General features: G+C 40.3%; 1 protein-coding gene across 1 annotated transcript; it reads right to left on the reverse strand.

Annotated features, from left to right (window-relative positions):
- Positions 1-12,754: 12,754 nt before the first annotated feature.
- Positions 12,755-14,082, reverse strand: LOC150025591 (uncharacterized). The gene is made up of 3 exons (XM_090294125.1): positions 13,977-14,082; positions 13,552-13,787; positions 12,755-13,096 (listed from the first exon to the last, which is right to left on the reverse strand). Exons 1-3 carry the CDS (start codon positions 14,080-14,082, stop codon positions 12,755-12,757), a joined length of 684 nt encoding a protein of 227 aa, XP_090150251.1.
- Positions 14,083-16,491: the final 2,409 nt, after the last annotated feature.

Genomic DNA, 16,491 nt, shown 5'->3' on the forward strand with positions numbered 1-16,491 from the left:
TTCCGAGCATGGGCGCGAGCACCTTGCCCATCAGCCTTTGGTACGTGGCCCCTGCATTCTTCAACCCGAAGGGCATCACCTTGTAGCAATAACATGACCTTTCCGTCATGAAGGCGGTCTTCTCTTGGTCCATGGGGTGCATTTTGATTTGGTTGTACCCCGAGAAGGCATCCAGGAAACTGAGCAGCTTGCACCCTGATGCACTGTCTACTAGGGCGTCAATGCTTGGCAAAGGGTAAGAGTCCTTCGGGCAGGCCTTGTTCAAGTCTGTAAAGTCAACGCACATCCGCCATTTTACGCTGCTCTTCTTGACCAGGACGACGTTAGCGAGCCATTCTGGATATTGGATTTCTCTGATGTGGCCCGCTGCAAGTAGTTTCCGTGTCTCTTCTTCGATCGCCTGTCTCTTCTCCTCATTGAATTTCCTTCTTCTTTGGCGGATAGGCCTGACTTGGGGGTCCATTGCCAAACGATGGCACAAGAAATCGGGGTCGATCCCCGGCATATCTGAAGCAGCCCACACAAACGCATCCAAGTGTCTACTTATTACCTCGGCGATCTGGTCTTGCGTCTTGCTATCCAGGGTTCTTCCCAGCTTAAACACCTTACCACTGATCTCCTTCTCGAGCCATTCCTCTACTGGCTGAGGTTTCCTCTCGCTGGCGATCAGCGCCCTCGCGATACCGTTTTCTCTGGCGGTCTCCGAGCAGTTTCTCTCCGACCTTGCCTCTACATTCCCCATCGGCACATCGCCCTTGGCGACCACCTCTAACGCCGCATCCGAAGCTCGTCGGGGTTCGCGCTCCGGCTCCACGCCAAGGGGAGGCATTGTGGTTACGTGGCACACAGACCTCTTGTTCTTGAGGCTGTTTTCGTAACACTTCTTTGCCTCCTTCTGGTCGGAGCAAATAGTGATGATCATACCCTCCATAGACGGCAGCTTGACCTTCATGTGCCTTGTCGAAGGCACAGCTCCTGTTCTGTTGAGCGTTGGCCTCCCCAGCAGTATGTTGTATGCTGATGGGGCGTTTACAACAAGGTACCTGACCTTCTCCGTTCGTGAGGCCAAGCCGTCGGTGAAGGTCGTCCTCAGCTCGATATACCCCCTCACCTCCACTTGGTCGCCGGCAAAACCGTACAAGCAGCCCCCATATGGTCTTAGCTGATCAGGGGACAGTTGCAACTTCTCAAAGGTTGGCCAAAACATCACATCTGCTGAGCTTCCTTGGTCGACCAGCACCCGGTGGACGGTCCTTCCCGCCGTGACAAGCGAGATCACAATGGGGTCGTTATCGTGAGGCACCACATCCCTGCGGTCCTCCTTGGTGAACGTGATGTCCACGTCGGGTGAGTGATCCTCAAAGACTTCCACTGACATTACCGACCTCGCGTACCTCTTTCGTTGCGACGCTGTGCACCCCCTGCCGGAGAATCCGCCAGCTATGGTGTGGATCTCGCCGTGAATAGGCACCTCGTGCTGTTGCCCTCCGCTGCTCGCCGGTTGAGACCCTGATGCTTGGTCCGCTTGCTTTTTTAGCAAGTAATCCTTCAGGAAACCACATTTGACCAGCTCGGCGAGCTGGTGCCCCAGAGCCAAACACGAACTGATAGAGTGGCCAAAACTCTTGTGGAACTCGCACCATGCGTCTGGTTTTGGCCCCAAAATCTTCTCTGCCGTTTTCTCAGGCACTTTGAGCCTGGCAGCTATGTTTGGGATGGCGATCAAATCAGCCAAACCCATCACAAACTCATACCTCGGGGGGCGATTACTCTCCCTGGGGCGCACTGGTCCTTTGCTCTTATTTTTCTTAGGATCGTAAGAATGACGCGTCCTTTGATCCCTCTTTCCTGCCGCCGCCTCCATTACCCTCTGAGGCTGTACCCTTGCTTGGGTGCGCGGTTTAGCTGGGGCCACATTTCCTCTCTTCTCGATGACCTCGCTCTCGGCGGCGATGTGAGCCACAGCACGTCGCCGGATTTCGGCGAACGTGGCGGGGTGGCTCCTGATGAGCGACTCACTAAAGGGCCCAGGCAACACGCCCTTTTTGAAGGCGTGCACGAACATCTCTTCGTCCTTTCCTGGCAAACGGACTATCCGTGCTCCGAATCTGTTTAGGAAATCCTTCAAGGACTCCCCTTGGTACTGCCTTATATCAAACAAGTCGTAAGACACCAAAGGTGGCGCCTTGTTCACTATGTACTGCTCAACAAACATCTTGGAAAACTGTTGGAACGTGGTAATGTGGCCATTGGGTATACTGACGAACCAGTCCAACGACGTTCCACTCAAAGTGCTCATGAACACCTTACAATACACCGCGTCTGAGCCCCCTGAGACCATCATCTGAGTATGAAACGCCGTGAGATGGGCTTCAGGGTCCTCCACCCCAGTGAATGACGCTTTCACCACCACAGTGTTAGCCGGGACTACCGAGTCCATGATTTCTTGGGAAAATGGCATGGGAAAGCTGCGTGGTGGGGATGGGGGTGCAGATCTGTCCCCTGCCGCACGCTCCTCCCGCTCCTGAAGGGCCTTGCGCAACTCTTCGTTGATCCTGTTGAGCTCTTCGTTCCTTGCTTGCGAGGCCACCAGCGCCTCGTGCATCCTTTCCTGCTCAGAACGCGATGCAGCCACGTTCTCCTGCAGCGTCCTCATCATGTCCATCACTTGCGTCATGGACACAGCATCTTCGTCGGTTGATGGCGCAACTGAACTGGAGCTGTCCTCATCTCTGGTCTTAGCAACTCAGCAACTCAAAGAACTCCAAACAAATGGTGAAAACTCCAGGAGTCGACTGCGATAGCTAGTAGTCGAACAGAAAACACTCGAAGCACCACCAACGCAAACTATGGGTGGGAATCACCTTTTATACGTGCCCCACGGTGGGCGCCAAATGATCCTGCCGACAACTCGAGCGTGGAGGAATTGACTTGTCGCTTGCTTGACCCGCCTCTGGCAACTGTGTTATCTGCAAGAACACTCTTAGAACCTCCTTCTTGGGAACTCCGAACGCAACCTGCAAAAACACAGACGGCGCCTCTAGCGGCCGTTTGCACTCCGACGCTCAAGTTAGATCCCAGAATCACTAGAAAGTAATGTGTGTAAAAAATAGTGTGTGTGTATTTCTCCCTGATTCTCCTTTTATCCCCCTCTGTGTCTGTGCCTAACAGAATTCTGCTACGCTGTCCTCTGCGCGTGTCAGAATTCTGTTATGCTTTTGTACGAAAATGTACCACAGTCAGGGTCGTGGGTGTCTGGGTTTTCTGTCTGTACCTTTCACGACACGGAATGCACCTTTATCTGGGTCGTGCCCCTCTTAGACAGTGACACGTGGAGGCATGCAACTCGCATCTAACCGTTCACGTGCCCCCACCTGCAGGGCTCTAGCGCATCTCTTTGTGCGCCTAAGTTATTCCCTTGCGGAGTAACTTAGCGCGTTTCTTCCAACTGGGTGAATCGCACATTCCCAGGAGAACGCCAGGTGTGGCTGGACTAGGCACACTCACCAAGCATTGCTCTCTGCATACGCGATTTCCCCTTCACGATGCCATGCACGTAATGGGTTGAGAGAGTAATCAATCACTGACCGGTTTACTGACTCCCTCAGGCTACTCTCGTGCACGACTATACCGACGAGGAGCCCTTCTTTCTCTGAGGTATGATCATGCGAGGTCCATGCGTAACGCTCTTGCTGGGAATCTCAGTCCCAGTTTAACTGCGTGTTAACACGAAACCCCGATGACCATGCACCCGATGACTGATCGGTGCTCTCTTGCTTCTCGCGTTCTCCCCCGGGTGTTTATCTTGGAACTGATTTGTCGGCGGCCACTCGTTTACTGACCACTGATAACCATACCGGGTGATCTCCTCCATGACTACTCTGCCACCTAATCCACGTGTCACCGTGCGAGTGGTCCACGTGGCTATCTGCTGCTGACGTCATCGAGTACCGATGACCGACCGGATCAAGAACACACAACACTTCTCAGCAAAACACACCAACAAACTTGTTCAACAAAATACAAGGATTACATTTGGTGCAGAAGCAAATCTGAAATCAATACAAGCAGAAATCCTACCTCACACTCTTTGATCAATCTCAATCTCTAAGCCATCTCAACTCTTTGAAAAACTTGTTTCAAAATCTTCTTACTCAAATCTGTTTTTCTGAATATATTCAAAGATATTGTTTGTTATCAAATCTTAACAAACTTATTCATTGCATTTAAAGATTGGTCAAAGCATTAAAAACTGGAGCGTAATCAGTTAAAACATTTAATGCTCAGTCAAAGCACAAAACAGTTTTTCTGTTATGGTACCAAAACAAACAATCAGTTGTTTCCTCGAATCAATCGGTTGTTTTGGTTTTAACAGCTCAACTATTTGAAAAACAGTTTTCAATCTTTTCTAAAAACATATAAGTATAAAACAATCGGTTGTTTCGACAAAACAATCGGTTGTTTTTCACTTAGTTTGAAAAACACTTTTCTTTTAAAAGATTGAGAATGCCTATGCTTTAGATTCAATCTAGAGTGGATTACAAAACTCAAACTACCCCAGATCCTAACTAAAACAGCTCAGTAAAAGTAAGCACAACCAAGCCTTCAATATCCTTCAAAGGGTTTGGATTCTTCAAAGCTTGAACACCACATGGTTCAACAATCTCCCCCTATTTGATGAAGACAAATCCCTGGTGCTTGTGTTTGATCTGATTGAATCTGAAGCAGTACCTGCAAAACTAGCATATATACAGTCTAATGCTTCTTACAATAGCAGGTTAGATTTTCACATATTGAAAGCATAAATCCTGATAAACAATCGGTTGTTTACTCGAAACAATCGGTTGTTTCTATCAGCAGCAACATAAAACAGTTTTAAATAAGAGATTTTAACATATTACACGGTTTCAGATAAAGATATACAAGAACCAATTAATTCTCCCCCTATTTGTCTTCACAAATAGACTTTAGCATGTATCAAAACAGATTTAGGAAAAATTATTAAGATCAAGGATACCTAACTCATTTCTTAGGAAGAAAAACCTCTCTTTTGGTAAAGGTTTCATGAAGATGTCAGCTAACTGTAGTTTGGTCTCCACAAACTTCACTTCACAGTTCCCATTGTTTACATGATCCCTGATGAAATGATGCCTTATCTCAATATGTTTGGTCCTTGAGTACTGAATCTGATTTTTGGTAAGATTGATGGCACTTGTGTTATCACACATAAAAGGGACCTTGCTGATTTGTAATCCAAAGTCTGCAAGTTCTTGTTTGAGCCACAAAATCTGTGCACAACAGCTTCCAACAACAATATACTCAGCCTCAGCAGTAGAGAGAGCAACACATGCTTGCTTCTTGCTATGCCATGAGATTAGGCTTGAGCCAAGAAGGTGGCAAGTGCCACTTGTGCTCTTTCTATCTAGATTGCAACCTGCAAAGTCAGAATCTGAATAACCAATTAAATGAATTGGAGAGTGAGAAGGATACCATAACCCAACAGATGATGTTCCTTTGAGATATTTCAGAATTCTTTTTGCAGCTTTGAAGTGTGACTCTTTAGGATTTGCTTGATATCTTGTACTTAGACACACCACAAACATGATGTCCGGCCTACTAGCTATTAGATAAAGCAAAGAGCCAATCAATCCTCTGTATTTTGTTTGATTTACATTCTTTCCAGCAGCATCAGCATCCATGTAACAGCTTGATGGCATTGGAGTGCTTGCTTCTTTGCAACTCTCCATTTCAAATTTCTTGAGAATCTCCTTGCAATACTTTGATTGACATAGAAAGATCCCATCCTTTGTTTGCTTAACCTACAATCCAAGAAAGAAAGACAGTTCTCCCATCATAGACATTTCAAACTCACCTTTCATTGCAGCCACAAATTCTTCACACAACCTATCTTGTGTAGCACTAAAGATGATATCATCAACATAAATTTGCACAAGAATTATTTCTGCATTTGACTTTTTGATGAAGAGAGTCTTGTCTACCATTCCCCTTTAATAACCATGAGATAGCAGAAAGTTGCTAAGCCTCCCATACCACTGTCTTGGAGCTTGCTTCAGTCCATACAAAGCCTTCTTCAACTTGAAGACATGGTTGAGATTTTTAAGATCTTCAAAGCCCGGTGGTTGATCTACATAAACTTCCTCATTGATGTAGCCATTCAAGAAGGCACTCTTGACATCAATTTGGAAGAGTTTGAAACCACTCATACAAGCAAATTCCAGCAGCAGCCTTACAGCCTCCAATCTAGCAACAGGAGCAAAGGTTTCACCATAATCTATGCCCTCCTCTTGATTGTAGCCCTTGGCAACTATCCTTGGTTTGTTCCTTGTGATCACACCATCTTCATCTAACTTGTTCCTGAAAACCCATTTCGAACCAATAATATTCATTTCATCAATTCTAGGGACAAGAAACCATACCTCATTCCTTGCAAACTGATTCAACTCTTCATGCATAGCTTCAACCCACTTCTCATCCTTGAGAGCTTCCTCAATTGACTTTGGTTCAATTTGAGAGACAAAAGCTGTGTGCCTGCAGAAGTTAGAGATGGAGCTACGTGTGGAGACACCTTCCTTTATCTGCCCTATGATGTTTTTCACTGACAGATCTCTAGGAATCCTCCACTCTTTTGGCAGCTCATTCTGTTGCAGAATTTCAATCGGTTGTTTCTGCGAATCAACCGGTTGTTTTTCTGCACAGATTTCCAGCTTTTCCAAACTGATGCTCTGTTCATATTCTTCAGTACTGGTCTTCGGAATTTGGATGTTTCTGTGATCTACCTCATCAAAGACAACGTGAACTGATTCTTCTACAGTCATCAGCCTCTTGTTGTAGATTCTATATGCATGATTTGTGAGAGAATACCCTATGAAGATGCCAAGATCCGCTTTCTCATCAAACTTTCCCAAGTTTTCTTTTCCATTGTTGAGAACGAAGCAACTGCAGCCAAACACTCTGAGATGGTTGATGTTAGGCTCCTTCCATTGAAGAGTTCATATGGAGTTTTCTTCAAGATGGGCCTAATAATCACTCTATTCATCACATAACAAGAAGTGCTCATTGCATCCGCCCAAAAGTACTTAGGAAGAGATGATGCACTAAGCATTGTCCTTGCTAGCTCTTCAAGAGACTTGTTCTTCCTCTCTACCACACCATTCTGTTGTGGAGTTCTTGGTGTAGAGAAATTGTGCAGGATCCCCATCTTCTCACAGAACTTGCTGAACTTCTCATTTTGGAATTCTCCTCCATGATCACTTCTAATTGAGCCTATGTTGCAGTTCTTTGTATTTTGCAGCCTTCTTGCTAGCTTCTTGAATGCAGAAAAGGCATCACTCTTTGATTCCAAGAAAAGAGTCCAAGTGAACCTAGAAAAGTCATCAACAATAACAAGAGCATAATAATTTCCACCAAGGCTCATAGTTCTTGAGGGTCCAAAGAGATCCATGTGAAGAAGTTCAAGAGGTTTTAAAGAAGAAACAACGTTTTTTATTTTGAAAGAACTTTTCACTTGTTTCCCTTTTTGGCATGCTTCACAAATGTGATCCCTCTCAAACTTGAGCTTTGGTAGCCCAATCACAAGATCCCTTGAAATTAACTTGTTCAAGTGATTCATGTGAATATGAGAAATTCTTCTATGCCAAAGCCAAGATTCATCTTGCTTGGATATAAGACATCCAATTGAACATGGTGAAGAGATATCTAGAAGATACACATTATTGACTCTCTTACCTACCAACATTACCTCTTTGGTGTTGGGTAGACAGATTTCACATGTGTTTGACTTGAACATCACTTGATATCCCTTGTCACATAGTTGGCTAATGCTCAGCAGATTATGTTTTAGGCCTTCTACATAGAGCACATCATGGATGACCAAGATGTCCTTGTCTCCTATGGATCCTCTCCCAAGAATCCTTCCTTTGTTGTTGTCCCCATAGGTGACATGACCTTCTTGCTTAAAGGAGATTCTCAGGAACTTTGATTTGTCCCCTGTCATGTGCTTGGAGCATCCACTATCCAAGTACCATTGTTGCTTGCTCTCCTCCAAGATTTCCTACAAAAAAGATTTTCAAGTACAAAGATTTGGTCCCCTTATGAATGTGGGTCCATTTGGTTTACACTCATCAATAAAACCTTTACTACACTTAGGAATCCACTTCATAAAGCCCCTAGGAACCACATATTTTTTTATTTTACAGAACCTCACAGAATGGCCTCTTTTCATGCAATAGAAGCATGTAACAATCTGTTTTGATGGTCTAATCAATTGTTTTTCTGGCATTTTCGAAAATGATTTTGAAAAGCTATCTTGTTTGTTTTGTGGGTTAAAACCCAATCCAGCTTTTCCAAAAACACAGTTTTGAGATGCTAAGACACTCTCAAAGTTGGATTGGCCTTTAGAAAGCTTATCCACAGTTTTAACAAGATAGTGAACCTTATTTTCAAGATTTTCGCAATTTTCACAAGCAAGAGTATTACACTTGCAAGAGGAGTTTCTGTAAATGATTTCAAGGTTTTCAAAATCTGTTTTTGAATTTTCTAATTCCTCTTCCAGTGATCTTACTCTGTTTCAAGCCAGCTATTCTTTTCTTTTAACCGATTGTTCAAGAGGGCCAATCGGTTGGCTTCTTCATGTGTTTCTTGAAAGGCTTGAAGTAATTGACCATAATTTTCAGAGTTTGATGAGTTAGATGAACTTACACTACTTGAGTCATCTTCTTTTCTGGCCATGAAGCAGAGGTTGAGGCTTTTCTTGTTTTGCCTTCTTTTCCTTCTTGCTTGGCTTTTTGACCTTGCCTCTTTTGGTTCATTGTTTCCATGAGCAGCCTTGAGTGTGTCCCACATCTCTTTAGCAATTTTGCATTTTGACACCCTGAAAAACTCATTAGTATCAAGTGCAGAAGCTATTATGTTTTGAGCAGAACAATCAAGCTTGGCCATTTTACATTCATCATTGGTCCATTGAGACCAAGGTTTTGCAATGAAAGAACCATTCTTTTGAAACTTTGGAATGTAAGGACCATTCTCAATTGAATCCCAAAATCCTTGATCAATAAATTCCACAAAGATTTTCATTTTGGCTTCCCAATACTTGTAATTCAATCCACAGAATAAAGGTGGTTTGTAGATTGAAGCACTTTCCTCAAAAGATTGTTTTCCAGCCATAGAAAAAAGATTTTTGGATCAACTTTAATAACTTTCAAGAACCAAACTCTTGATGCCAATTGTTAGAATATATGGCTTTAAACTAGAGGGGGTGAATTGTTTAAAGAGGGTTTAAGCAAACTTTTAAGCCTTGAATAAAATTACTTTGAGAAAACCTTGATTGAGAAATCACTTTTTCAAAACACAAAGCTAAAAGCACAACACTAGTAAAACAATATGTTGTTTCGCAGAAACAATCGGTTGTTTATACCAGTAAACAAATATCAAAATTGAATTTAAAGAGTTAAGGATAGAGAGAATGCACACAAATGTTTATATTGGTTCACTCTAAACCTAGAGCTACATCTAGTCTTCTCAGAAACCTCTGAGGAATTTCACTAAGCAATCAAACCTAGATCACTTACAACACAACCAAGAAAGTGACCTTGATCCCCTCAAGACACACACTTCTCTTGGCCAACACACCAACACTAAGAATGCTGATATTGATCCCCTCAAGAACACACAACACTTCTCAGCAAAACACACAAACAAACTTGTTCAACAAAATACAAGGATTACACTTGTTACAGAAGCAAATCTGAAATCAATACAAGCAGAAATCCTATCTCACACTCTTTGATCAATCTCAATCTCTAAGCAATCTCAACTCTTTGAAAAACTCAAAAACTTGTTTCAAAATCTTCTTACTCAAATCTGTTTTTCTGAATATATTCAAAGATGTTGTTTGATATCAAATCTTAACAAACTTATTCATTGCATTTAAAGATTGGTCAAAGCATTAAAAACTGGAGCGTAATCAGTTAAAACATTTAATGCTCAGTCAAAGCACAAAACGGTTTTTCTGTTATGGTACCAAAACAAACAATCGGTTGTTTCCTCGAATCAATCGGTTGTTTTGGTTTTAACAGCTCAACCATTTGAAAAATAGTTTTCAATCTTTTCTAAAAACATCTAAGTATAAAACAATCGGTTGTTTCGACAAAACAATCGGTTGTTTTTCACTTAGTTTGAAAAACACTTTTCTTTTAATAGATTGAGAATGCCTATGCTTTGGATTCAATCTAGAGTGGATTACAAAACTCAAACTACCCCAGACCCTAACTAAAACAGGTCAGCAACAGCAAGCATACCCAAGCCTTCAACATCCTTCAAAGGGTTTGGATTCTTCAAAGTTTGAACACCACTTGGTTTAACACATAAGTGCCTAGCTTTTTCCATAAAACGTCACTAAATATGAAACTTATCAACTCCCCCAATCTAGAATCTTGGATGTCCTCAAGCAAAGTAAATGAATCTAAACCAATCATACTTGGGTTCTGTACTGGGATGACCGGCCGGTCCCTTGACCCGGTCAACCCATGTGTTAGGACCATACTTTAAGGTACGAGGTCGACCATGTGTCACACGTGGCCGACCGACACAGAGTACTCAAGTCAAAGGTTGACCCAATTAACGAAGGTTAACCTATGGTTAGGAAACGGCCTAATCCAACCCTAATCGCTAAACAACCCCCTAATCCGGCCCAACAGCGAGGGCCCATCAAGGTAATATAAATATCACACATTCCAAGGAACAAGGTACGTCATTATCTACAGTATTCCAGCCAGCCGAATACGACACCCCACTGACTTGAGCGTTGGAGTGCCATCTGCAGGTACCCCACCCGCCTGAGGAGTCATCCAGCGAGAAGAGCCGAAGGAGGAAGTAAGATACGACCGACCGAGCGACATTCGAAGACAATAGTTCTCCCAGTCCCCAACCTAGTTCGAGAACAGGTTCAAATATCAAAACAACTTTATTCACTAAACAACAAATTAAATTAGAAAATTATGGTGCTATATAGCAAGATATAAATACAGTCAATTTCCAGGATAACAATTGAAACAATTAAATGACATTTTATCAAGGATTTTCTTCTGATATTCTTACAGGTAAGTGTTTTCTCTCAATTTCCACTGAATCCTAACAAATCACAGGCTTTTTTTTTTCATATCACAATGACATTAGAAACATGAATCTTAAGGTCTTCTACAGGGTTATAATGAGGTTGGGCATCCAAAAAATATTGGTTTTCTTAGATAACAAAATGCACACTTAAAAGAAGAAGAATATACCTATAATTTTTTTTCCAATGAGAATAGAAATAGATTATTCCTATTTCCAACAAAATGAATTATTTAAACTTAAAATATTAAAAACAACCAAAACCAATCATCCCCTTTTATATACATTGCATCCATGTTCTCGTTCCATAAACATGCCAATAGGTAGGAAAATGTATTAGTTAAGGTTCAATGTGCAATAAAAAAAAATCTTGGCTAAAAAAGGGCTATCACAAAAATGTAATCATTTAAACAAAGGTTGGCTATTTGGCCATGAGTTTCTAATTAATACAAATGCCTTATTCTTTTTCATGTTCTTTTGTGATGCAACATAATAATAATAAAAAATTAAGCAACCACAATTGTCAATCCATCAGTGAAACTTTCAAACTGTTTAAGATTCACACAACTTATTTGGCTTAATTAGTTTAATTCCTTATTGCTTGTCATTCTCTATTCCAACTAATCATCATGTTTAATTTTCATGTACCACAATCTCAACCAAATTTGAATATAGATTCAACACATTTTCTTTTACCCGTTTCCATATCATTTCATTGTTCTAATCTTAAACACAAAGTCTGATTAATAATTTCCCTACAATTTAAATTCTCAAGATAACATCTAAGAATAAAATAAAACTAAAAAAATAAGCAAATTAAAAAAAAAACTAAAAAAATAACTAGAAAGATAAAACCATGTTTATTCTCTGTTGAAATCCTCTTCTACAACTATAAATGGTTCTACTTCATCTCGATCTATTAGACCTTCCCCCTAAGAAAATAATACTTGTCCCTAGGACATACAACAAAAGCTCCAACTCATCCTAGAGGAATGAAGGGGTTTTTGACAAAGCAAACTATTTTGAAACGCTTTACTCGCCCAAGCGAGCTGTATATTGCCTAGCGAGTGTCTTTCCGCAGAGATTTCAATTTTGAAAAATAATATGGAGTTTATCAAATAGTACCAAAGATAAAAATAAAATAAACAAATAAAAAATAATTTAAAAAAATATTGGGTTGTCTCACAGAAAGCGCTTGTTTAACATCGTATAGTTTGACACTTATTAATCTAAGGCTCATTTAAGAGAATCAGAGTCGTGAGTTCTTCCTTCTCATTACCCAAATATGGTTTAGTCTTTGACCATTCAGTATCCAGCTTCTATGATATGTTAAGTCCTCCAACTCTATTTCTCCATAAGGTTTAACTTCCCTAACAAGATAGGGCTTGACCACTTAGATTTCAACTTTCCAGGAAAAAATGCCTCAATCTAGAATTAAATAACAACACAAATTGGTCAATATGAAAATTTCTTTTCAAAATCTTCTTGTCATGATATCTTTTGTACGTTCCTTACAAAGCTTTGAGGAACTATATGCATTTAGTCTCATCTCCTCAAGTTCTTGAAGTTGGAGTTTTCTCCTCTTGCCAACAACTTTAGAATCTAAATTCAGCATCTTCAATGCTCAGTATGCCTTATGTTCCAATTCCACAATTCCACAAGAAGATGACATGCTTTCATAAATCAACTGAAGTGGAGAAAAAGTAGTAGGGGTTTTATATGCAGTCTTATAAGCCCACAGAGCTTCATCAAGCTTAATTGACCAATCTTTTTTAGATGAAGGGATTGTCTTCTCTAAAATTTTCCTTATTTCTCTATTATAAACTTCAACCTGCCTATTTGTTTGTGGATGATAGGCTGAAGCTACTTTATGGCTAACCCCATAATGCTCTAAAACCTTATTTGGCTCGGTATAGCAAAAATGGTCGCCACCATCCCTGATCAATACTCTAGGAGTTTCAAACCTCTAGAAAATATTCTTTTTAAAGAATTTAATGAATGTCTTAGCATCTTCCTTTTGCGATGGAATTGCTTCCACCCATTTAGATACATACTCAACTTCCAACAATATATACTCATTTGAAAAGAGAAAGATGGTAGTGGTCCAATAAAATTAATCCCCCAACAATCAAAGACTTCAATTTCTTGATTGTTTTGTAATGGCATCTCATGTCTTCTGGATATGCTTCCTATTGTTTGACATTTTTCACATCTCTGCACAAACTAATAAGTGTATTTGAATAATGAAGGAGAAAAGAAACCAAATTGGAGAATTTTCGCAGTTGTCTTTTCCCTATTAAAATATCATCCATATCATGAATTATGGCGTTGCCCTATAATTTTCTTGGCTTACTCTCTCGTGACACATCTTCATAGAAAATTATCTTCACCAATCTTGAAGAAATAAGGATCATCCCATACGTAATGATTAGCATCTTTAAAAAAAATCTTTCTTTGATGCAAGTCAAAATCCTCAAGAATAAGTCTAAAAGCTTTAAAATTGGCCATGTCTGCAAACCGCCCCTCCTGAATCACTAATAGCTTTTCGTATGGAAACTCATCAAGAACCTTAGGTTCCAATGCAGTCACATCATCATTTGCTAGTCTTGGTAAATTATCAACTACATTATTCTCACACCCCTTCTTATCTTTGTTTTCTAAATCAAATTATTGCAACAAAAGTATCCATCATATAAGTCATGGTTTAGAATTTGATGTAGTCAATAAATATTTAATGGCAACATGATTAGTAAAAGTAACAACTTTATAGCCTATCAAAATAGATCAAAATGTTTCAAGTGCATACATTATACCAAGTAATTCTTTTTTTATTGCAGTGTAATTACTTTGAGTTTCATGTAAAACTTTACTTGCATAATGTATGACTTGAAAAATTCTCTCTTTCCTTTGCCCAAATACTACACTTAGTGCATAATCACTAGCATTACACATTATTTCAAAATTGAATTTCCAATCAGGAGCAATAATGATAGGTGCAAAAATAAGTTTTTCTTTTAAAATATGAAAACCAGTTCAACAATCATCATCAAAATTAAAAGATGTATCCTTATTGAGGAGCTTGCACAGAGGCTTTGCAATCTTGGAAAAATATTTAATAAATCATATGTTAAATCCAACATTCCCTAAGAAACTTTTGATTCCTTTAATATTAACTGGTGGAGGTAGCTTCCCAATGACCTCAACTTTCTCTTTGACCACCTTTATTCTTTTGTGAGAAATTTTATTGCGTAAGACAATTACTTTCGTGACCATAAAATGACATTTGTCCCAATTCAACACAGGATTTGTCTCCACACATTGCTTCAATACGATGTCAAGATTTGCTAGACACGAGTCAAAAGATGACTCAAACACTGAGAAGTCATCCATGAATACTCTAATACATTTCTCAATCATATCTCCAAAAATAACAGACATACACCTTTAAAAAGTTATTGGAGCATTACATAACCCAAATGGATTTTTTCAGTAAGCAAATACTCCAAATGAGCAAGTGAACACTGTCTTCTCTTGATCTTCTGCATCCACCACAATTTGATTGTAACTTGAATAACCAACCATCTAGAAAACAATAATATGCTTTACCTGCCAATCTTTCCAACATTTGATCCATAAAGGGAAATGGATAATGATCATTCCTTCTATCTTGGTTCAATTTTCTATAATCGGTACACATCCTCCATCTTGTGAAAGTTCTTGTAGGAATTATGATGGAGTTCCTTCTTCATGATTCTAAAACTAGCACTGGTTGGCTTGGAATTGGATACAAACAATGGAGGAATGGAACCAAGGTAGAACTCACATAATTCCCATGGATCTTGGAGTGCCTTGAGGTGTCTTGGAGAGTGATAGGTGAGGCCTAATCACTTGGCAATGGAGAGGATATCAACAAAGGTGTCTAACCTAAGGAAAGGCAAGACAAGGAGAGTTATAAGTTTGCAATTTGACAACATAACTCAAATATTATTGATCTAAATCTTAAAGATCCAAGCACCTCCTTGTATAGGTAAAGAGGTCGGCTAAATTACAAGCTAAATGGAGGGAGTTTTGAATTCAAAACTAGGCACCAATAGATAATCACATGGCAAGTGTGACAATGTGTGTTTCGTGTGACTAATTAGGTTTAGGAGACCAATTTAGGGTTTACCGTGGGTGGTCATTAAGCCCAATAATACCCTGGTTAGGTTTTAGAAACCTAACCCTAACCCTAATCTACTCAAGGTCAAAATACAGGTCAAAATTCTATTCTACTTTGAGTAAGAAATTCAATTCTACTCTAGATTGTACCACTAGGTTATGAATCCTTCAAATATGTATAAATGAATGTCTCTGCTTGGAGTAGTAGAGTCTTACTCTTCTTGGATTCTTCTAGCCATTGCCCTAGTGGTTGATCCTTATCTGAGGGATTTATCATTATCCCTTCCCCTATTGTAATTTCTAGACCTTTTTTTATCAACAATGAATAAATTAAATTAAGAGGGATACTTCAGGGGTATCCCAACCCGTATACATCAAACACATGGTTAATCCTCCATATGGCTTAGAGCAGAACATTTAAAATGTTGCTTAACTACATAATACACACCCAAGAAGAACCACATAACTACAACAACACTTTGGCAGCACCTATACCCAAAAAACAGTGCACACTTGATGGTGGACCCGCTAGGAATAGCGAAACAAATGGTACACCACCATCACAAACTTCACAGGGTTGTGGCAGCAACCAGGCCAGTTGCCATACCAAGAAATCTATTCTCCATCACTTAAATAACCAACCAGAACATCACCATCATTCTAACAACAACCAAATCTTCACTTTTGCATATTTTAAAACGTAATCCATCAGGATTACTATTTAACAGGGTCAAACTCACTCTAGCTTTGCCAACCTGTTGGGGTCTTCCCTGAAAATGCCAAAGAAAAATCCTAATCTCTACTGCTATCCTGCTACCATAGACTCTTACTCCATCCTTGCTAACAGAAACTCCTACTAGGATATCTTGAGGCAGGAACCTTTCATTGTGCAGCACCCTACATCTCTTCATTTGGATCATGCTAAACCTTATCCAAGGATTAACAAGCTCAAATGTTGGAGTCTTCAAGTATCGGCCAATAACAAGCTACAACTAATTCAAAACCTTTGGTGATCTAGATGGACAAACTAACATAGCTACTTAGCCACAACAGCCACATCACCCTTCACTTCTTCTTCGTTGACTTGACCATCTAGTTGAGGGATGACTTAATGAAAACCCTGCATCACCTGCAGACTTGCCACAACTATCAATGCTTAAGGCCCTTTATTCCTTCCAATCACCCTCCCGATTACTACCTCTA

The sequence above is a fragment of the Phaseolus vulgaris genome, chromosome 8, assembly GCF_051622355.1.
Source record: "Phaseolus vulgaris cultivar YP4 chromosome 8, ASM5162235v1, whole genome shotgun sequence".
In the NCBI taxonomy this organism is placed as follows: domain Eukaryota; kingdom Viridiplantae; phylum Streptophyta; class Magnoliopsida; order Fabales; family Fabaceae; genus Phaseolus; species Phaseolus vulgaris.

Bases quoted from the DNA above. Each gene is read 5' to 3' on its own strand.
- LOC150025591 (XM_090294125.1), bottom strand. From the start codon at position 14,082: ATGTGTAATGCTAGTGATTATGCACTAAGTGTAGTATTTGGGCAAAGG. The intron at 13,788-13,976 runs GTAATTACACTG...AATTTGATTTAG, and splicing joins AGTTTTACATGAAACTCAAA to AAAACAAAGATAAGAAGGGG. The intron at 13,097-13,551 runs GTATGGGATGAT...AATATTTTCTAG, and splicing joins TTAAAGATGCTAATCATTAC to AGGTTTGAAACTCCTAGAGT.